The sequence below is a fragment of the Lissotriton helveticus genome, chromosome 4_1 (assembly GCF_964261635.1).
Source record: "Lissotriton helveticus chromosome 4_1, aLisHel1.1, whole genome shotgun sequence".
Lineage (NCBI taxonomy): Eukaryota > Metazoa > Chordata > Amphibia > Caudata > Salamandridae > Lissotriton > Lissotriton helveticus.
This window is the reverse complement of record NC_136063.1, coordinates 793,399,869-793,422,742: the sequence shown is the minus strand read 5'-3', so window position 1 is coordinate 793,422,742 and position 22,874 is coordinate 793,399,869. Positions and strand designations below refer to the sequence as shown.

At 52.0% G+C, this 22,874-nt stretch overlaps 1 protein-coding gene across 1 annotated transcript in view; it reads left to right on the top strand.

Moving 5' to 3' along the window:
• MIB1 (MIB E3 ubiquitin protein ligase 1) overlaps window positions 1–22,874 on the top strand; it is a 347,133-nt gene that overhangs the window by 239,350 nt on the left and 84,909 nt on the right. The window contains exons 15-16 of the mRNA XM_078687432.1: window positions 116–277; window positions 753–934. Of these exons, the coding sequence (XP_078543558.1) occupies window positions 116–277; window positions 753–934 (344 nt within the window). The remainder of the gene's footprint in view (window positions 1–115; window positions 278–752; window positions 935–22,874) is intronic.

Here is a 22,874-nt window from a genome sequence, read left to right as displayed (position 1 = left end):
AGTCTCTAAATAAAATTATCTATATTTTAGCATCTCTTTTGGTCAGGTACAATCATTACTTTCCTTTGTGCAGACATATCTGAATATTGTTTAAATCTGTTTTTTTTAATTGCAGCTTTTAGTGCGTGCTGGTGCTAAACTAGACATTCAAGACAAAGATGGAGATACTCCCCTTCATGAAGCCCTTAGACACCACACATTATCCCAGCTTCGCCAGCTACAAGACATGCAAGATGTGGGCAAGGTAGATACTGCCTGGGAGCCATCAAAGAACACGGTAAGTAGCTATGCCAGTGATTGTAGATACTTTATGTGGTTTAATGTAGACTGTGTGCATCTGTGTATTTTGCTTTGGTGGATGTTGCAAGAGTGACTTGTTTGTGCTGACAATTACAAAGTTATCCTCATCATTGCTACTTTGCATTGTTCCCTTGACATGCTAATCAAGTCGGCCTTGAGTTCTGGTAACAGTCACTCATCTTTATCTGATCATATTAACGCAGTTGCTAAATTCGAGTTATTGCCTGCTGGCACGACTGCCAGCAATGTGTGGTTTAACATGTGAAATATGCAAGCATCAGTAATCGGACCCACTCAAACTATTGCCTATAGCCGGGGTACAACAAACTGGATAATACTGAGACGCTGCTTTTGTATCTACAAACCTATCTGTGGTAGCATAATGTAGATAGGACTAAAATTCGTTATTTAAAAGTTATGGTGATGATGTGACCTTGTTTTCTTTCTTCTAGTTAATCATGGGACTTGGCACTCAGGGAGCTGAGAAGAAGAGTGCTGCGTCTATTGCCTGCTTCCTTGCACACAACGGAGCTGACCTTACTGTTCGTAATAAGAAAGGGCAATCTCCTCTCGACCTGTGTCCTGATCCTAGTCTCTGCAAAGCATTAGCTAAATGTCATAAAGAAAAAGTCAGGTTTGTATTTTCATTAAAATGTCATACAGCAATCTTTTACAGAAACAACTAATGCATTGAACTTCATACATACATCTGTGTAGATATTTTGTGGACAATGTCAATCACAATCTTGAAATACAGTTAACGGGGAAGATTCACACACTTTGGAGAAAGCTAGAGATCGTCAGCTGTTTTGGGGTTCTCAAAAATCCATTAAGTTAATATTGAAATTTGGCCTTTGAAGATTTCCAGTGATATTCATTTAGACATGCATGTGTGTAATTGTGGTAAAAATGTGCATTTGCACATAATTCTCTTTTCTCAGCTGGGAAAATAGTTTGCCTGTTGATAAGGGGTCTAAGTTTAGGTATGGTTTTCATTCCATTGATAACTTCTATGGTTTTTTTGCAATAGATTTATTTAGGTGTGTATATAGTATGAAAAGATATTTTGGCAAGTCTCCAGTCAGAATACACACAGGGTCCTCTTTTCTCTTAACCCTTGCAGAGGTTGCTAAATTGATTATCCTTGAGGGGGTATGGCCAGCTGAGGCAAGATGGACTGGTTTCAGGATCGGTCTGTTGCGAGGCCGAGATCCGTATTAGCCAGCTGCTTTCAGTGACTGAGAACCTCTTCCTGGGAATAAATCGGGGTGTAGAGGCTGGCAGGGCACCATCATACCTTTACTATGGCGTCTCCTGAGCACAGAGAAGCTGCCACGTGGGAGGAGCTCATTCTGGCCTATGCAGCCTATGGCCACAAGGAAGCCTTGGGTGTGCCAGAGGTGGAGTAGTGTGCAGCACCTGGTGAGATGCTCCAGCGCTGCCCAGCTGGAGCGGAGGTATCCCAGTACAGTCCGCATACCTCTCCCCCTCCCCACTTCATGGATTGAGTGCAGTGCGTTGAACTGTGAATGGAACGAGGGAGCACAGGGCTGAGGCAATCTATATTTTACACAGGGGGACTGTGAGACCCACCATTGAGAGTACTACCGTGTGATGGGGGGTTGGTGACTAGTGGAGACCATTTCCCCCCCTCCCCTCCCCTTCCCTTCGTCTTCTTCAGTCCCCCCAGCCACGATAGTGGATACGCGCCTCAGGGTGACAGGAACTGGTCCAGGAGGCCTGAGAGACGAAGTGGGAGGTGCTAGAAGCACACCTACCGCACATGGAGTTATTGAGAGTGTTCCCTGAGACCTGCATATTGGTTGCATGATTGTGGGTGGGGAAGGGGACCCACCTCTTTTGCCTCGCCCTTGAGCTGGATCTGAGCACAGGAGATTGTGGACTGGGCGCTCTCTCACAGGTACAACTAAAGTGTGCAGGTATGTGAGGAACATCCGGAGTCTGTGGGGCACAGTGTGCGTTGGCGGCAGCGGGCAGGGGCCTGGCAGTGGCGGGGCGTGGCAGACTGTGCTCGACTGGCGTCTAGGGCCGAGTTGTGCCTGACTGCGGAACGGGGCGGGTGGAGGAGAGTAAGTGGAGATCTTGCCTCCCCTTAAAGCCTCTGTTGGTGCAGCAAGAGTGATTCTGAAGGGGTGAAGTTGGGACTGCTTGTGCCCCTCTTATTGCAGGGAAGGGGTGAGGCGGGTCCACAGCGGGACTAACTGGGCTTACTATACAGTCTTACTGAGTGCTTCATGTGGATGATACATTGTGTGTGGGATTGGAGTCCTGAGGAGGCTCTTTTGAGATGATCCACTAGCTTTAAACATTACCTGAGGTGTAGCTCCTACGGGGTTACTTTGCTTTGTGGGACTGCTCAGGCTACTCCATTGGTTAGATCATATGTGTGTGGGGGCCTGGCAGGTCCAGCACAGCTGATTGACTGTTTTGCTACAACTTTCAGTGCAGCAGACCTTGCACACAGGGGCCAATCTCCGTTGGCTCATGGATAGAGCTTAGTTATGGGGCACCGAGGAGGAGTGGGCCCCAGCAGCAGCGGACGTAGAACCGTGATATGGTGTGGGGCCCTGACCAGGACCTGTCACTGGCAGTTTCGTCGACCGCAGCACACACAGATCTCAAATGCTAAAAAATACTTGCCGCTATGGCAGATACAAGGCAAGATTTGCAAAACCCGGGTTGATACAGTACCGATTGAATTGGGGCTACTAAGAGAGGATTAATGAAAGTTGGAGGACTGCGTCACGCTCTCAGAGCATGAGATCAGAGATTTGTCCGACCATGAAGGAGCTTGAGGGTCCGGTTCGCTCCCTCACAATGAAGGTCCAGGAGATGGAGGCTCGAGCGGAGGATTCGATAGGGGCTCATGCCGGAATAAAATCCGTATAGTAGGCCTTCCAGAAGGGGCAGAAAGCGACGATCCTGTGCAGTTCTTTGAGACCTGGTTGTTGTAGAAGGTAGCACTTCCTGAATGAGCGTTCCCACAATGTACCAGCGTGACGACTGCCAGCTGGGGCCCCACCCACTGGCCTAGTGACTCATATCATGAACTATAGGGATAAGAATACCTTGTTACATGCGGCCAGGGCGATCGCAGCACTCTAAAATGAAAATGCACCAGTGTTTAGCTTCCCAGACTATACCATGTTGGTGCAGCGCTGTAGGGCTTCCTTTCTGGGGGTGAAGCACAAATCGAAACAGGTTGGCCTTCGCTATTCCCTCCTCTTCGCAGCCAAGCTCAAAGTAACGGTCAGACAAACTAGCTATTTCTTCAAAGAACCAGGAGATGCTTGGGTGGAGCAGCTCCGGTATGAGACCACTGCCCGCCCTCGCCTGCACACCATCGGCTTACACCAAGAGCCCTGTGGCACAAGTACTGAAAGGCTTGCGGCCTTTGTGTGTCGAATTCCACGGGGCTCCTACAGCAGAACAGGCTAAGGAGGTGCAAGCCCAGGCCCTGACGATGGCAGTTGAATTGTGGGCGGACTGCAGATCACCACCCATCCACACTTCAGGGGATGGTGTCTGAAATTGAATCCACTCATTCCACCAACAGTGTGGACTCAGTATTTCTGTAGTAGGGGATCTCTGTGTATAGTCATAATCTAGTGAATAGTCCCGCCCATGTGCGCGGACCCCGGAGCAATCAAAAATAATCTCTTAAGTTGTCCAAACATGCAGAACTGCACAGACACTTAAGAGAGAATTTAAAGACAGATAATGCAGCCTATATCCACAGGCTACACTGTCCAGTACTTCGACTAGAAATTCCACCAAAAGTCCACAAACAGCACAGCCTGTCCAGGGTTTTCTTACAGAGAAAACCTTGCCTGTAACAGCAAAACCCTCTGGAATGATAGAGAGGAAGAAGTGGACAGACAAGCCCCATAGGCTGCCATTATGTGGCTCAAAACAGGATACTGTGCCTTTAAGAGAACTTTCCAGAAGCCTCACAGTATCCCAGAATGCACTGCAGGTCCCTTCCACCTTCAGTTCTTTTTTCCGGCTCCTGCTAGCAGGACCCTGGAGCATTAGCTCTTCTTTTTTGAGCTTTTTCTATATTATTTTTGTGATAAATTTGGATTTTTACAGCTTCACTCGACGTCTTTGGCCTTTATCTACATTCTGCTGTGTTTTTTTGGCAGAATTTCTGCAGTATTCTTGTCTTATTCTACTTCTAGTTTGACAAGTGCTTTGTCTGCAGCTGTACTAGAGGCCAAAGCTGAAGCTCACAGGTTTGTATTCTGTGTTTGCCTGTGTCTTTTGACACCTGTCTTCTCTGTGACTTCTTTTCTGGGAAGCTTTGGCTCCCAGGTTTAGTACAGAGGGGTTTGAAGGCACCTTCAGCCTCTGGGTAAGGAGAGGGTGGGTCCTCTACCGAATCCCATGCTGTAACCTCTGGGGTTCTCCCCGGTAAAGGCGCCGGTCGGCTTCGAGGACGTGGAGCGTCATGGAGATGCCTCGGCGTCGTGGAGATGCCTCGAAGCCTCGACGTCGATGGAGTGCCTCGACGTCGATGGAGTGCCTCGACGTCGATGGAGTGCCTCGACGTCGATGGAGTGCCTCGACGTCGATGGAGTGCCTCGACGTCGATGGAGTGCCTCGACGTCGATGGAGTGCCTCGACGTCGATGGAGTGCCTCGACGTCGATGGCGTGCCTCGACGTCGATGGAGTGCCTCGACGTCGATGGCGTGTCTCGACGTCGATGGGGCAATGATGCTCGACGTCATGGAGCAGTGATGCTCGACGTCATGGAGCAGTGATGATCGACGTCATGGAGCAGTGTTGCTCGACGTCATGGAGCAGTGTTGCTCGACGTCATGGAGCAGTGTTGCTCGACGTCATGGAGAAGTGATGCTCGACGTCATGGAGCAGTGATGCTCGACGTCATGGAGCAGTGATGCTCGACGTCATGGAGCAGTGATGCTCGACGTCATGGAGCAGTGATGCTCGACGTCATGGAGCAGGTATGCTCGACGTCATGGAGCGGTGATGCTCGACGTCATGGAGCGGTGATGCTCGACGTCATGGAGCGGTGATGCTCGACGTCATGGAGCGGTGATGCTCGACGTCATGGAGCGGTGATGCTCGACGTCATGGAGCGGTGATGCTCGACGTCATGGAGCGGTGATGCTCGACGTCATGGAGCAGTGATGCTCGGCGTCATGGAGCAGTGATGCTCGACGTCATGGGACAGTGATGCTCCTTTTGGGGCGTTGGTCGCTTGGACTCCGCTATCTTCCGTTTGGTCCAGACGTCACGGTTATGGATGTCTCGGCGTCTCGGTGTTTGACACCGTGGTGACATTTTGACGTCGGAGTGTTGGTTATCGTAGAGACAGTCACTGTCTTAGTGATGGTGACGTCGTAGTAAAGTCGACGTCATGGGTTACAGCCGCGGAACAATTACCGGTGCTTGCGGCCTGGGTCTTGTTCCAGACCTCGCTCCGTGTTGATCCTCTCTTCGTAGGAGGGGACTTTGTGTTCCCGGCACCGTCCACTCACGACGCCGGGCAGTTGATCGGCGTCGAGGAACCCTTCTGATGGGGAGTCTGTGGCTACTCACCACGTGTAAGCGAGGGACGTTGGTCCTTTTTTGCTTAGTTTTGAGTATTCGCATGCCTACTCATCGGCTAGGCAGGGGCCTTTGGCCCCTCAGTCTGCGAATCCCCGTGCCTTGATGCCGGGGATGCGTCTTCCTCGAGTACGGGGAGTCCCTCTCCGACTCTTAACTGGTTGGCGGTACTTAGCTTTGGTCCGCTACCACCTGCCAGGAGGTTCTGGCTTCTAATGTACTTCTGACTTGGTCGCAGGGGTGGCGGCATGTAGACGTCATGCTGTGGCCCGTGGTTGTTGGGCGGTTGTGGTAGGATCCCTGTGTGGGGGTGTTTTCTTCACCGAATTATGGTTCCCCTGCCAAGAGACAGAAGGGAAGCCTTACAAGAGACCTGATGGTTTCAGTTCTAAGCATCGGTGTCGGAGCAGAGTTTTCTCTCCTGCCGACCCCCAAGTATTGTGGGTTTGTCCTACGTTGCCATACTTGTTTTCGCCGGACGTCTCTGCAGCCTGCGGCTCAGCAGGGTGCTTCTACTCTCCCGTTCTTTGGGCTACCCTTGGGCTGCCATGGGGGTAGTGAGTGGCCCGCATAAGTCTGACTCGAGACTTTTGGAAGGCTCTAGGTTTGGGGCGTGGAGACCGGCTTGAGGCCTCCTTCCCTTTCTAACAGCGTTTTTCCTCCAAGGGTTTGTCTGTGGTCCCGGGCCGCCTTTAATACTTCACAAGTATATTGTGCGCATACGCGGGAGAGCTTGATGCTCCTCGGCGAACAAAGGCCGGCCGGGTCTAAGTCAGTCTTCGGTTCATCAGCCCTTCTCCAGGTATTCCTCCGGTCAGCCCGCAGTTTCAGCTGCGCGAGCTACAGGCGGAGGCAGATATCCTGTTCAGGAAAAGGGCGATAGGAGACGTGCCTCTGTCTCAAGGGGAAGAGGTCTGTACTCCCGGTTCTCTCTGGTTCGCAAGAAGGACAAGAGAGAGTTCAGGTCCATTCTGGATTTGCGACAAGCGAACAAGTGGATTCGCAGAGAGGAATTTCGCATGCTATCGTTGCATCAGGTTTTCTCCTCAGCTGCAACAGGGAGATTGGCTCTATCATAGGTCTACAGGAGCGTACTTCCGGCGATTCCGAGTCGGCGCCAAGCATTATCAGTACCCAGTACTGCCAGTCGGGCTGCTCTCTGCGCCCAGAACATTCTCGAAGTGCATGACGGTGGTAGCTGCACACCTGAGGATAAACGAGGTGTTTGTCTACCTGGACCTGGACGATAGGTTGATCAAGGCCTCCTCTTTCTCGGAAGCTCTAGCACACTTCCAGAAGACGTGCGTTCTTTTGAACATGCTGGGGTTGCACTTCAACATGTCCAAGGCTGTCCCGTTTTCGGACCAGTGCATACAGTACTTGGGAGCCTCCATCGATACGCTGTCAGCAAGCGTGTCTCCTTCGGAGGAGAGACGATTATCACTCCTTCGGAAGGCTTAGGCTCTTATGACCGCTCCATCTACAACAGTGGGGACGGTGTCTTCTCTACTGGGGTCGATGGCCTCTGGTATCTTCCTCACGCTACACGCGCGGCTGCACATGAGACCTTTGCGGAGTGCTTGGAGGATCAGTGGGATCAGAGGAATGGATCTTGGGACGACAGGATATGACTGTCTCTGCATGCGCTTCAGTCTCTGAAGTGGTGGTGTTCGGCGGAGAATCTCCTCAGAGGGGTTCCCTTTCACAAGGACATTCCCGCACACACTATCGTGACGGATGCGTCTCGCCACGGCTGGGGGGCACATTCCGGAGACTTACGGATACAAGGAACGTGGTCCCCGTTGGAGTCCACGTATCACATCAATTTCCTGGAACTCAGAACTGTTCGCTTGGCACTGAAGGCGTTTCTTACGTCCTTCCAGACCAACTCTCTGCTTGTACAGACGGACAATACGCCCACGATGTATTGCCTCACCAAGTAGGGGGGTTCGAGAATCGCCTTGTCGCAGGAGGCGCAGGCGATCTGGCGCTGGCTTCTAGCCGGAGGACTGACGATCATGGTTACCCCTCTGCTAGGTGTGCAGAAGGTTCGGACAGTCGCACTGAGCAGACTGATTCAGGAAGTCCACTAATGGGTCATAAACGACGAAGTACTAGGAGAAGTCTTCGCATGGTGGGGGTCTCCAGACGTAGATCTGTTCTCCACTGCCGAAAGCAGCAAATGCTGAGACTTCGCCTCCGGGTACTACCAGCAGTGGACGCTGGGGTATGCGTTATGGATTAACTGGTCGAACAGCTTTCTGTACGCTTTTCCGCCCATTCCCCTGATTCCGGTGGTACTCATCAAACTGTCCCAGTCCAGGGCGCGGATGATCCTGATTGCCCTGGAATGGCCCAGGCAGTGGTGGTTCACGGACCTGCTTCACCGGTCTCTCCTTCCTCACATACGGCTGCCGTGCAGGCCGGATCTTCTCACGAAGTTCGGGGGGGCAGATGTTGCACCCCAACCTCTCGTCTTTGAGTTTGGCGGCATGGCTCCTGAGTAGTGCGTTATGTCCATTTGAATCTACCAGAAGTTTGTATGGACATACTGAAGGAGGCTAGGCGACCTTCCACTAGGACTTCTTATGCTTACAAGTGGAAGAGGTTTTTGCATCTGGTGCAAGTTCAAGGACTAGGACCTACGGACGTAGAAGGAAGATGTCATCCTTCCGTATCTTCTACACCTGGCGCAATCTGGCCTTAATGTCCATTGCATTGAGGTTCATCTTGCTGCGCAGACGGCCTACAGGACATGGCCTTCACAGACTTCCTTCTTTCAGGTCCCTGTGATCAAAGTGTTTTTTTGGAAGGCTCGAAGACAGTGTTCCCTGCTGTCCGGCTTCCTTCGCCTTCATGGGAATTGAACGTGGTGCTGTCCTGATGGATGAAGGGGCTTTTTGAACCTATTCATAAGGCTTCATTGCAGCACCTGTCCTGGAAGGCGGCGTTCCTCGTGGCCATTACATCGGCCCGCAGGGTGAGGGAAATTCAGGCGTTGTGTGGCCAGGAACCTTATTCTGTATTTCATGCTGCTAAGGTTGTTCTGCGTACTCACCCTAAAAGTTCTTCCGAAGGTTATATCTGGCTTCCCTGTTAACCAGACTATAACTTTGCCTACTAGTTTTCAGGATCCTTCATCTCCAGCGGACCGGTCTCTGCGTTCCCTGGATGTTAGGAGGGTGTTGAAATTTTATCTGGATAAAACCAAAGATATTCGTAGGTCAGAATAATTGTTTATCAATTATGGATCAGTCAGGACCGGTCTTGCTACCTCTAAACAGTCCATCTTGAGGTGGATTGTGTCCTGTATACAATTGTGTTACCAAAAGGCTGATGAGACCTTAGGGGGTAAACCTAAGGCTTATTCCACCAGGGGCAAAGCTGCCACGACTGCTTTGCTCCGCAGTGTTCCGCTTGCAGGTATCTGCAGGGCAGCCACTTGGAAGTCGGTCCATACCTTTGTTGAGCATTACTGTCTGGACACTGTTGCCAGGGCAGATGTTCGGGTTGGGCAGGCTTCGCTGCGAAATCTGTTCGCACAGTAGTGGTGTTATTTCTAATTTCTCCACCGCCGCTTTGGTGTGGGGATGATTCAGAAAGGGGGGTGGTGATGAACAGAGTGTCTGAATTAAGCAGACCACTCTTACCCAGTCCAAAGATCAGGGCTTGATCCATCACCGTTATTTAGCTCACTGCCCCATCCCAGCTCAGAACCTGGCTATATGCAAATTAGTCTGTCCCTGGCCCAGTGCATCATGGGAACAGGGCAGACCAAACTACCAAGCCAATTCTTCACCAGAAAGGAGACAAGCTTCCGGGGACCGGTTTCTGCCATTTCAGGCGTCGTCGGCCCGGCTTGCTTGAATCCTGATGGAGCAGTGAGCAAGGGACTCATGTCTGAGTATACCCTTCCACGCTTATGGTGGACAAAATGATTCAGAAAGGGGGGTGGTGATGAACAGAGTGTCTGAATTAAGCAGACCACTCTTACCCAGTCCAAAGATCAGGGCTTGATCCATCACCGTTATTTAGCTCACTGCCCCATCCCAGCTCAGAACCTGGCTATATGCAAATTAGTCTGTCCCTGGCCCAGTGCATCATGGGAACAGGGCAGACCAAACTACCAAGCCAATTCTTCACCAGAAAGGAGACAAGCTTCCGGGGACCGGTTTCTGCCATTTCAGGCGTCGTCGGCCCGGCTTGCTTGAATCCTGATGGAGCAGTGAGCAAGGGACTCATGTCTGAGTATACCCTTCCACGCTTATGGTGGACAAAATGATTCAGAAAGGGGGGTGGTGATGAACAGAGTGTCTGAATTAAGCAGACCACTCTTACCCAGTCCAAAGATCAGGGCTTGATCCATCACCGTTATTTAGCTCACTGCCCCATCCCAGCTCAGAACCTGGCTATATGCAAATTAGTCTGTCCCTGGCCCAGTGCATCATGGGAACAATATTTTTGTCCACCCTAAGCGTGGAAGGGTATACTCAGATGTGAGTCCCTTGCTCATTGCACCATCAGGATTCAAGCAAGCCGGGCCGAAGACGGCTGAAATGCCAGAAACCGGTCCCCGGAAGCTTGTTTCCTTCCCAGTGTAAGAATTGGCTTTTGTAGTCTGGTCTGCCCTGTTCCCATGATGCACTGGGCCAGGGACAGACTAATTTGCATACAGCCAGGTTCTGAAACTGGGATGGTGCAATGAGCTAAAAAACGGTGTTGGATCTAGCCCTGATCTCTTGACTGGGTGAGAGTATTCTGCTTAATTCAGAGACTCTGTCCATCACCACCCCTTGTTGTAAATATTTTTGTCCACCCTAAGCGTGGAAGGGTATACTCAGATGTGAGTCCCTTGCTCATTGCACCATCAGGATTCAAGCAAGCCGGGCCGAAGACGGCTGAAATGCCAGAAACCGGTCCCCGGAAGCTTGTTTCCTTCCCAGTGTAAGAATTGGCTTTTGTAGTCTGGTCTGCCCTGTTCCCATGATGCACTGGGCCAGGGACAGACTAATTTGCATACAGCCAGGTTCTGAAACTGGGATGGTGCAATGAGCTAAAAAACGGTGTTGGATCTAGCCCTGATCTCTTGACTGGGTGAGAGTATTCTGCTTAATTCAGAGACTCTGTCCATCACCACCCCTTGTTGTAAATATTTTTGTCCACCCTAAGCGTGGAAGGGTATACTCAGATGTGAGTCCCTTGCTCATTGCACCATCAGGATTCAAGCAAGCCGGGCCGAAGACGGCTGAAATGCCAGAAACCGGTCCCCGGAAGCTTGTTTCCTTCCCAGTGTAAGAATTGGCTTTTGTAGTCTGGTCTGCCCTGTTCCCATGATGCACTGGGCCAGGGACAGACTAATTTGCATACAGCCAGGTTCTGAAACTGGGATGGTGCAATGAGCTAAAAAACGGTGTTGGATCTAGCCCTGATCTCTTGACTGGGTGAGAGTATTCTGCTTAATTCAGAGACTCTGTCCATCACCACCCCTTGTTGTAAATATTTTTGTCCACCCTAAGCGTGGAAGGGTATACTCAGATGTGAGTCCCTTGCTCATTGCACCATCAGGATTCAAGCAAGCCGGGCCGAAGACGGCTGAAATGCCAGAAACCGGTCCCCGGAAGCTTGTTTCCTTCCCAGTGTAAGAATTGGCTTTTGTAGTCTGGTCTGCCCTGTTCCCATGATGCACTGGGCCAGGGACAGACTAATTTGCATACAGCCAGGTTCTGAAACTGGGATGGTGCAATGAGCTAAAAAACGGTGTTGGATCTAGCCCTGATCTCTTGACTGGGTGAGAGTATTCTGCTTAATTCAGAGACTCTGTCCATCACCACCCCTTGTTGTAAATATTGGTGTGGGGGTGGGCTTGCCATTCTATTCACTAGATTATGACTATACACAGAGATCCCCTACTACAGAAGGAGTAGTTTCTGTCCTGTAACTCCAGTTCTGTAGTAGGGGTATCTCTGTTATAGTCATAAGCGCCCGCCCTCCTCCCCGGTGGAGAGAGATATTCATGTAAGAAATACTACAGGTCTGGCGTGTTACGCCTTCAAAAAGAACTGAAGGTGGAAGGGACCTGCAGTGCATTCTGGGATACTGTGAGGCTTCTGGAAAGTTCTCTTAAAGGCACAGTATCCTGTTTTGAGCCACATAATGGCAGCCTATGGGGCTTGTCTGTCCACTTCTTCCTCTCTATCATTCCAGAGGGTTTTGCTGTTACAGGCAAGGTTTTCTCTGTAAGAAAACCCTGGACAGGCTGTGCTGTTTGTGGACTTTTGGTGGAATTTCTAGTCGAAGTACTGGACAGTGTAGCCTGTGGATATAGGCTGCATTATCTGTCTTTAAATTCTCTCTTAAGTGTCTGTGCAGTTCTGCATGTTTGGACAATTTAAGAGATTATTTTTGATTGCTCCGGGGTCCGCGCACATGGGCGGGACTATTCACTAGATTATGACTATAACAGAGATACCCCTACTACAGAACTGGAGTTACAGGACAGAAACTACTCCTTCTGCCAAATGTAACATCGCAAACTGTGGAGGAGATCCTGTGACAATCATCATGTGGAAATAGCAGAGTTTGCTCTGGAGAGCTCCTCCATGACAACTTCCTGATCTTTTTTTTTTTTTAGTTTTTTTTTTTAGTTTAACTGTTTATTGCATCTTTCACACAATACACCGCTTTCGCGCCTACAACCCAGGGGCCGGCAGCATGTCAGTTGTGGCGATAAGAAGATAGTAACAGATTGACACAGCCTCGTTACCGACAGCCCGGAGGCCCGGTGGCGTTTGGCAATAATATTTGTTACGTGCTATGTATCGTGCGCAAAACATATCAGACACGGTATCACAGTAGAACCATTTTAAAGAGTTATATGCATAAACATACTCAAAATGTAGGTATAACTTTTCACAAAAGAAACACAAAAATAAAGAGAAGTATACAAATGTAATATAAAATGACGTCTCATAAGGTGTCACTCTAGTCTCAATCATTAAGTGTACAATCCTTCAAACTTACTCAATTTGTGCAGTCAAAGCAGGGGTAGAGGTCCACAGTTAGGGGACATACACACCTCGAGCACGCAAGGCAACATCACCCCCCAGCGTTCCATTCGCGTATGCACAGGTCGCAATGCCTCAGTTCGATAGGGCGCCCAGTCGAAGGGGGGGGGGGGGCGGGGCGGGGAAATCTCAGAAAGTATGTATGTGTCAAATGAATCACCCTCGGGTATCCCCCCAGCCCTCAACCGATACCCTCCGGAGCCATCGCAGGTGTAGGGGTGTGTTGACTATTCTCAATGGTGCCTGCTAAATATTCGCGGTATGGGCCCCAGATGTCGATCGGTCTGGATGCGGCAGGGACCATGTCTGAGTATTCGGTACTGTTTAGATTGCAGTGTGCCATGCTCCGAAGCCAAGAGCTGTGCAGTGGGGGGCGTCGGTCGCACCATCGTAGCGCAACTTCTCGTTTTGCTAGTAAAAAACCCAGTGCCGCCAGTCTGCGTATTGACTTCGGAAATTCAGCTACATATCCCAAGAGAGCGATCTCCGGGATTGGGGCCAAAGTCAAGTGCAGCATTGTGCTAAGAGTGTTGTGTACTCGGGACCAATAGTCAGTCAACCTAGGGCAGGTCCACGATAGGTGAGCGAAGTCAGCGAATGGGCCTCCGCATTTGGGATAGGTGTGAGGTCTTCAGGGGTCTATCCTGTGGAGCCGCGCTGGTGTGAAATACAGCCTACGTAGAAACTTGAAATGTAAAAGTTTGTGTTTGGCATTAATAGAAACGTTTTGTGTCGCTCTACAGCACCACTGCCATTGGTCATCCGAGATGGCGTACCCTAAGTCTGTTTCCCAAGCAGCACGGACCACCTGATCTTGAGAGGGGAGGAGGTCGCAGCACATTCGATACAACTTAGAGACCAAATGAGAGCCCGAAGGGTGCTGTATGATAAAAGTGAGGGGTGTCATTTCCTCGGGGGGAGGGGGAACGAGGCGAATGAGGCGCGTAGCAGGGAGCGCTGTCTGGCAAGGACAAAAGAGTCCATGAACTTCCTCTCCGTGAAACTGTGGTCCTCCGTCAGTGTGAAGGCATGACCTTCCGGGAATAAATCCCCGATAGAGGTTATATGGAACTTGGTCAATGTTTGTCTTCCACCGTTTCTCCAGTGGTCGGGAGCCAGGAGGCGTTCGGCAACGGGAAGGCCGGGGAATACAACTGTGGGAGGCTTACCAGGCGGCCCAGTCTCCCCCATGCCCAGCACGTCGCCGAGACCGGCCTGATGTTTTTCGGGTCTCTAGGGAAGCCCGACGGGAGTGTGGTAGATAATGAACCCGGCAGTACCAAGTCCGCCTCTGGTTTCAAGTATGGGATCCTAGCGTCAGGGTGAAACCACAGGTATGCGTATGTGCACTGCGCCACCAGAAAATAAAGATAAAAGTCAGGGACGCCCAATCCCCCCCGTTCATATGGGAGCGTTAACACGTGCCAAGCCACACGCGGGGTCTTGTTACCCCATACCAGTTTCAGGAGGGAAGAGCGGAGCTGCGTGAAGAAAACTTTGGTGAGGGGAATAGGTATATTGTTGAATAAGTATAGAAACCTCGGCAATACTATCATTTTAATGATAGCAACGCGGCCGGCCATGGACAGTGGGAGTCTATTCCATCTTTCAACCTGCCCCTCTAGTGTCGTCAGCGCAGTACCATAATTCAACCTGACAATGGATTCTGTCTCCAAGTGTATATGGATGCCTAAGTATCTCACGGAATCCCGGCACCACGCAAGGGGGAAAGAATTGGGCCATTCAACAGTACTGGGCGTAAGCGGGAATATGACTGACTTGTGCCAGTTAATCCGAAGCCCAGAGAATTTGCCAAATCGGGTGATTTCCAAAAGCAAGGGTTCCAGGTAGGTCTGGGGTTGCCTGACATAGAGGATAGTATCGTCCGCATATAACTGGACCAAAAGTGGGCCGGTGCGAAATTGAAGGCCGCGGTGTAAGTGCCTTTCCTGGAAATGACGGACCAAGGGGTCCATTGCCAGAATATACAGCAGTGGGGACAGGGGGCAACCCTGCCTCGTACCGCGCGCCAGTCGGAACTGGGCAGTGAGTGTACCATTTAAGCACAGTCGAGCCATGGGAAGAGTATATAGTAATTCAACTGTGTTGACAAAGCATTCTGGGAGTCCCATGCGGCGCATCACAGACATCAGAAAAGGCCACTCTAAGGAGTCAAACGCCTTTTCGGCATCCAAAAGAATCGCCGCCGCCGGTGTATCTGGGTCTACCCGGTGCAAGACAGAGAATAGGGTGCGGAGGTTGAGGGAGGTGGAGCGGTGTGGGATAAAGCCCTATTGGACAGGAGAAACTATGGATTCCATCAGGAGCGAGAGGCAAATGGCGAGAACTTTCGCTAAGTTCTTATAGTCCAGATTTAGGAGGGACAGTGGGGGCGGTAAGATTCACAGAGTACAGCGTCTTTGCCCGGCTTAGGTAATAACACAATAACCGGGGGGGTAGACAACCAGTTTCAAGTGCTTCGGCATACATCTCCACCAAGCAGGGGAACAGCAGATCTTTATAAGCTTTGTAGAAGTCGGCTGAAAACCCATCCAGCCCAGGGGCCTTAGAACTCTTCATGGAGTCAATGGCCTCCTCTACACTATCCGCCGTTATGGGATCCGCCAAAAAATCAATCAGCCATTTATCCAGATACACCTTTGCAATCTCATTCAGATAATCTCCTCGCTCAGCAGTGTCGTCCGTCAATCTAGAGGTGTAGAGTGTGGTGTAATAGGATAGAAAAGCGGCGCAGATCTCAGGCGTGGTGCGTAATGTATCTCCCGTCGGCCCTCTAAGTTCAGTGATATAGGAAGAGGAGTGCACGGGACGGAGTAGGTGTGCTAATAGCCTGCCCGGTCTGTCACCCTCCCCATACTGTCTGGCCGTGTATGATCTGGTCAAAAAACAGAGCTCTCGTTCTGCCTCCTCCCTAAACTCCACCATCAGTTGTAAGCGCCTGCGCTCCCTCTCCTCTGTGTGCTGTTGAAGCTGTGCAGTGTCCAGCGCCGCTATGTCGCGCTCTATGCGAGAGAGGGCAGCGCGCACCTCGTGTAGCATTCCCGTGTGTTTAGCGATGCATACACCCCTGATGGTTGCCTTAAAACCCTCCCAGAGGACAGCCCAGGTGTCCACCGTGCCCGTGTTCAATTCAAAATAGTCGACTATGGCCTCTCTAAGGTCTTCCGTGAAAACTGGATCCAGTAAAGCCTTACCAGGGAAACGCCACTTCCTTTCATAGCCCCCCTCTCGCGGGAACCTCAACCGAAGAACTATTGGAGAATGATCTGATAGCGTGCGTGGAAGTGTAAGCAGGTCCGTTACCCACCCAACCACCTCCGGGGATATCAGCCAATAATCGATTCTGGTCCACGTGTCATGAAACCCAGAGTAGTGTGAGTAAGCCGGTGTGGAAGTGTGTAACAACGCCTCAATGTCTACTAGGGAGAAGTGTGCACAGATGTCACGCAGGACTGGGCGAGACTGGGGTCTTGCATCCGCGGTGGCTGCCGTGCTGTCTCTTGAAGGATCGAGAAGCAGATTAAAATCACCGCCAATCAGTATGAGGCCTGGGTCTGAGTTTAACAATTGTACCTGCAGATCATTGAAGAAAGTGGGAGCATCGGTATTAGAGCCATATATCCCAACGAGCGTGGTCCTGTGCCCCATTAAGTTACCCGTAACAATGACGTATCTGCCATCCCTGTCGAGTACAGTGTGATGTAGTTTAAATGGTAGTCGCTTGTGTGTGCCCCAGTTTCTGGCCACCCTAGTGGCTGAGTCGGTGGTCAAATGAGTCTCCTGCAGGAAGACAATGGCTATTTTATGCCTGTCTATATAGTTCAACACCTGTTTACTCTTTTTGTTGTTGTTCAAACCCCTAACATTCCAGGTCATCATAGACAACTCCGAGGGGCCCGAATGTAATCCTAATGCAGCCATGGGAGCAAAGTAGGGCTAAATGACCAATAGCATGAGCAGTTTAGTACCAAGACATTAATTGCATAGATTGTGGACACCTGCAAACAAACCAAAACCCAACAAAACCCCGTTCCCACCCTCCACCCAACCTCTTACAAAACACAAAGAGGACTATCCCACCCTGCGAGGAGGTAAAATAGAACAGCAGTAACAGTTGAAGCGTATTTGCAACGGAAACCTCCATGACGAAGAAAACAAGAAATTCCCCAAGCATAACGGCGGCCGCCAGGGGGGGTGATGACGCCACGACATCCGGGCAATCAAAGCACTATTGCTTAGCATTCAATCTAGTGAGTCCCCAGCATTAATGTCAGCGGCCCAACATATGTAAGGAGAAGCATGCTGAAGAGCACTGGTGTCAGCCATGACCAGTGTCCGTGAACAAATCCACGCTTTGTTGAGTTCCTCCCTGCGCTGGTGACGGTGCCCTGGAGCTGGTTGAGTTCTGGGAACGCTTGGCCTTGTAGTTGTGACAAAAGTCTTGCACCTCCGATGGGGATTCGAAGACGCGGGCCCTGCCAGCCACTTCCACCCTGAGGCGTGCGGGGTAAAGAATACCATATTTCAGGCCCAGGTTTCGCAGGGTAGCCTTGACCCCAGTGTATTTCCGTAGTGCCTCCTGGACCATGGCGGTGAAGTCAGGGTATAATGATAGTGAATCGCCTTGCCACCTTATCTCACCTTTCTCCCGGGCGGCACGCAGGGCTGCGTCTCGGTCTCTGAAATTCATAATCCTGGCGATGATAGGACGTGGTGGTAGGCCCTGCTGTGGACGCGGCCCAAGGGAACGGTGAGCTCTCTCCACCACAAATCCCGGAGTAAACTGGTCCCTTCCAAATAGGTCAATGAGAAGTTTTTCCACGAAAACATCCATCCGGCCGGTTTGGGTCGATTCCGCCACACCCAAAATGCGAATGTTGTTGCGTCGTCCACGCGCCTCCAAGTCCTCATTTTTTATGGCCACCTCTTTCAAGATCTTCTCCACTCGCTCAAGACGTTTCAGCGTTTTAGTGTCCGCGTCCTTAATATCAGAAATGCGGGCTTCGGCCACGTCCAGGCGGTGGTCATGGGCTTGTACTCTGGATCCCATGTCAGCAAGTTTTTGTTCCAGCGTATCGAATCTATTGTCTAGTGCTGTGGTTCCCAAACTGTGCGCCGCGGCTCCCTGGTGCGCCGTAATGAGGTGCCAGGGGCGCCGCGGGCACACTGTGGGAAATTGCGACCAACATCCCTCAGTCGTCCGTCATTCGGCGGGCTCGGCTTTGACAGGAGTGAGACACACACTTAACGTGTAACTGTGAGAGTGAGCGCACATAAGAAGGAGAGAGAGAGATGGAAAATAAAAAGACAAAGGCACCAAGAGATAGGTAAGTGTGACAGAGAGGCAACGACACAGAAAAACAGAGATCAGGACAAAAATAGGGAGTGAGAGAGAGAAAGTCTTCGAAGAGAAATGGAGCACTAATTTGTGGAGTTTTATATAGCGCGAACTTGACCCGAAGGCACAGAGCGCTTCACAAATTTTACAGATTAGACATAGAGATCAAAACAATGGTAGTACGTGAGCAAGACATAAGACTGCATGATTATCAGTATCAATATGTTTGTTATGCTGTGAGACGACTTAAAGATATGTTTAAACATTGTGCTGACTCGTTTCCTGGGACAGAGAAAATCAAGTAAAATCTAAATAACTTTTAAACAATAAATGATACATCAAATTGTACAGATACTTAGTTTTGCATACAATGCAGGTCATGAGAACGTGAACCTCAGTTTGGATCCTAATATAAAAGGTAAAAAAAAATAGAATTGTGGACACCCAGGCACTGTGGAGGACATGAGCCTGTTTGTTAGAAGAGCGCCTAGCTCTGTCCTGAAATGGGGGTGCTGATGGGGGGGGGTCGTAAATCTGTAGGAAGGGAGGTCCATCGTGCTGGCAATGTCTGGGGGTGGGGGACTGTAATTACTGCTAATGGGCCCAGATGAGTGGTCACTCCTAAGGCGCGAACTCCATCCGAAGGCATCAGAGCACTTTACATTAGCACCAGTTGCGTTACAGACGGACACATTCATTTGTAGGCACGGGGAGATTAATGATTTGCCCAGAATCACACGGTGTTGCGCATCCCTGCCGAGACTCGAACCCAGTTCCCCAGCTTTAAAATTAGCCGCTCTAGTCGTTTAGCCACATCCTCTCCTGGTGACCCGTGAAATGAATGTCTGATGGTGAAACGTGTCCCTAACCACTGTTCGGGGCCCTCAATGCTATGTCATACCATCTTGAGCCTATGACTGGATGTTTAGACTCCGGTGGGAGAAAGCACCCCCAGGGCCAGTGTAAAGTATTAGGATGGGAGTTGAGCAGGGCAGGGTCCTGGGGGTCTCGGGTATGTTAGTTTATTTTATTGTAGCCCTTCCTTGGGGATAGCTCATCCCCCCCCCCCCCCCCCCCCCCCGGCCCACCCCCTCACAAGTGAAGGATTGTTTTTTGAGCGCCATGAGACACCTGCAGGTCTCTGACAAATACATTTACTGAGAGACACGTCCTTCATTAGTGGTGAAACGGGAATCAGCAAGTGACATTTTTCCTTGAAGACAAACAACTCTTTCAGAGATGGGCGTATCGTTTATTCTTCCACGACGATTTACTTAAAAACTATTATTATTATTTTTCATTAGAAACCTTATGATGAGACTGAAAGAACTATAACGAGTCTCTTTGGAGTTACCTCAAAGGCAGTGAAGTGACTGCTACAGAGTTAAGATTTTTTTTTAATCTTGAGGCTGAAGGCAAAAATGGAGAGCTTGATAGGGACCCAGCCCACTTAAAACACTGGGTATATGGGATCTGGTGAGCCATCTTGGGCTCATCAGAGCCATGGGCGTCTGCAGAGGGGGGGGCAAGGGGGATTACTTGCCCCCCCTGGATCGCCAGTGAGTCCTTTGTGGGGGAGAAGGGTGCAAGGCAGAGGGGAGAAGGATGCAAGGTAGAGAAGGGTACAAGGCGGAGTGGGAGAAGGGTGCAAGGCAGAGGCGAGAAGGGTGCAAGGCAGAGGGGAGAAATGTGCAAGGCAGAGGCGAGAAGGGTGCAAGGCAGAGGGGAGAATGGTGCAAGGCAGAGGGGAGAAGGGTGCAAGGCGGAGTAGGAGAAGGGTGCAAGGCAGAGGGGAGAATGGTTCAAGGCAGAGGGGAGAATGGTTCAAGGCAGAGGGGAGAAGGGTGCAAGGCAGAGGGGGTAGAAGGGTGCGAGGCAGAGGGAGTAGAAGGGTGCAAGGCAGAGGGGAGAAGGGTGCAAGGCAGAGGGGAGAAGGGTGCAAGGCAGAGGGGAGAAGGGTGCAAGGCGGAGTAGGAGAAGGGTGCAAGGCAGAGGGGAGAATGGTTCAAGGCAGAGGGGAGAATGGTTCAAGGCAGAGGGGAGAAGGGTGCAAGGCAGAGGGGGTAGAAGGGTGCAAGGCAGAGGGAGTAGAAGGGTGCAAGGCAGAGGGAGTAGAAGGGTGCAAGGCAGAGGGGAGAAGGGTGCAAGGCAGAGGGGAGAAGGGTGCAAGGCAGAGGGGAGAAGGGTGCAAGGCAGAGGGGAGAAGGGTGCAAGGCAGAGGGGAGAAGGGTGCAAGGCAGAGGGGAGAAGGGTGCAAGGCAGAGGGGAGAAGGGTGCAAGGCAGAGGGGAGAATGGTGCAAGGCAGAGGGGAGAATGGTGCAAGGCAGAGGGGGTAGAAGGGTGCAAGGCAGAGGGGGTAGAAGGGTGCAAGGCAGAGGGGGTAGAAGGGTGCAAGGCAGAGGGGAGAAGGGTGCAAGGCAGAGGGGAGAAGGGTGCAAGGCAGAGGGGAGAAGGGTGCAAGGCAGAGGGGAGAAGGGTGCAAGGCAGAGGGGAGAAGGGTGCAAGGCAGAGGGGAGAAGGGTGCAAGGCGGAGGGGGAGAAGGGTGCAAGGCGGAGGGGGAGAAGGGTGCAAGGCGGAGGGGGAGAAGGGTGCAAGGCGGAGGGGGAGAAGGGTGCAAGGGAGCAAGGCGGAGAGGAAAGCAGGGTGCAAGGCAGAGGGGAGAAGGGTGCAAGGCAGAGGGGGAAGGGTGCAAGGCAGAGGGGGAAGGGTGCAAGGCAGAGGGGGGAAGGGTGCAAGGCAGAGGGGGGAAGTGTGTAAGGTAGAGCGGAGAAGGGTGCAAGGCAGAGCGAAGAAAGGTGCAAGGCAGAGCGAAGAAAGGTGCAAGACAGAGGGGGTAGAAGGGTGCAAGACAGAGGGGGTAGAAGGGTGCAAGATGGAGGGGAGAAGGGTTCAAGGCAGAGGGGGAGAAGGGTGCAAGGCAGAGGGGGGAAGGGTGCAAGGGGGAGGGGAGAAGGGTGCAAGGGGGAGGGGAGAAGGGTTCAAGGCAGAGGGGAGAAGGGTGCAAGGCAGAGGGGGGAAGGGTGCAAGGGGGAGGGGAGAAGGGTGTAAGGCAGAGGGGAGAAGGGTGCAAGGGGGATGATGGTGAAGTTAAAAATTTGCGCCCCCTGGAAACATTTCTGCGGACGCCCATGATCAGAGCCCACCCCACGTAAACTTCTTGTAACGCCACAGAGCTCCTTGAGCCTTTCCCTAGCCTGGTTACTTTTAGTGAGAGTGCTTTATACTTCTCTATGATGGTGTTGTAGGCATTGACATGTACTTTATAAGATCTTTGTGAATGCAAATAAAGTTTTATGATAGTGATGGCTACTCTCTGAATCCATCATGTCTAGGCTTGATTCTTCATGTAGACCAGTGGTTCCCAAAGGGTGCGCTGCGGCACCCCGGTGCGCGGGTAAAAAAAAGGTGGGGAGCCATGGCCAACTGCCAATTTGGACAAGGGAGCCACGGGACAAAAAAGTTTGGGAACCACTGGTCTAGTGCCTTAAACCCAGCCCTCATCTCGGACATCATGGTCGCGACCATTGTAGTGGCGTTGTCCAGCTGGGTAGGGGGCACCGCTTCTGATGAGGTGCCAATAGTGTTGTCATTGCTCAGCAGAGGGGTCTTATCGAAGCTGAGCTTACGCTGATTGGGGACCCTCTTCCCCATGTCGGCCAAGGGTCCTCCAGCCGCGTGCTGCAGCAAATGAGCTAGGCGGGGGGCAATTGATCTGTTCTATCGCGGGTGAGCCAGGCCAGTAGGGTAGTGTGGCAACTGTCCTTCAATGCGCTCGGAGGTCTTGCAGTGTAAAGGCTTTGTCAGGCAGGGCAAAATGGGTGGCCAGTGTCCAGGGGAGTAGGCAACCAGTACACCGCTACTGACCAGGCGACTGGGCCATGACTGTCCGCCAACTGCGCTGAAGGGCTCTGAGGTCGTGGCTGGATGGTATCGTGATCGCCGCGCATCGGCGGAACCACCAGAGAAGATGGCGGACCAGGGCTATTGGGCTGCCGAGCGTTCACTCCACGCCCCGCTGCACGCTGTTGACTGTCCTAGGGGGACCTCCAGAGGGGGTAAGGCGGGGCCGCTCAGTCCCGCGGCAGCCCCGCACCGAAGGCCGCCCACCCCCGCCCAGGCGTCCTCTCCCGGCACCCAGTAGCCCCCCGGTCCCCGCCCAGGGCAACCACAACTCCAGCCCCCGGCTCCGGCCCGCGCACTAGGCCCGATGCTGCGCGCGGTCCGGAACCACAGAGCCAGCGCCGACAATCCCCCCGGCCGGGACCCGACAGACGAGCACAGGCCCCAGGCGCCCAAAGCGGACCCCGGACAGCAGGCGCAGCGCCCCGGCGCGAAACTCACCAGAGATCCAGGCGCAGGGAGAGCGGTCGCCGGTGGGGTGGCGGTCCGCTCCTCCGCCGGTATGGCCCCCTCCGGGCACCCCCAAGCCCAAGTCCGGTGTCAATCGGCGGCAAATTGCCACGGCTGCAGGATGGTGAAGGAGAGCGGGTTCAACTAAGCCTCAGGCCCTCAGGATGTCGTGCGTGATCCGCCCGGACAGCGGAGCTTCAAGC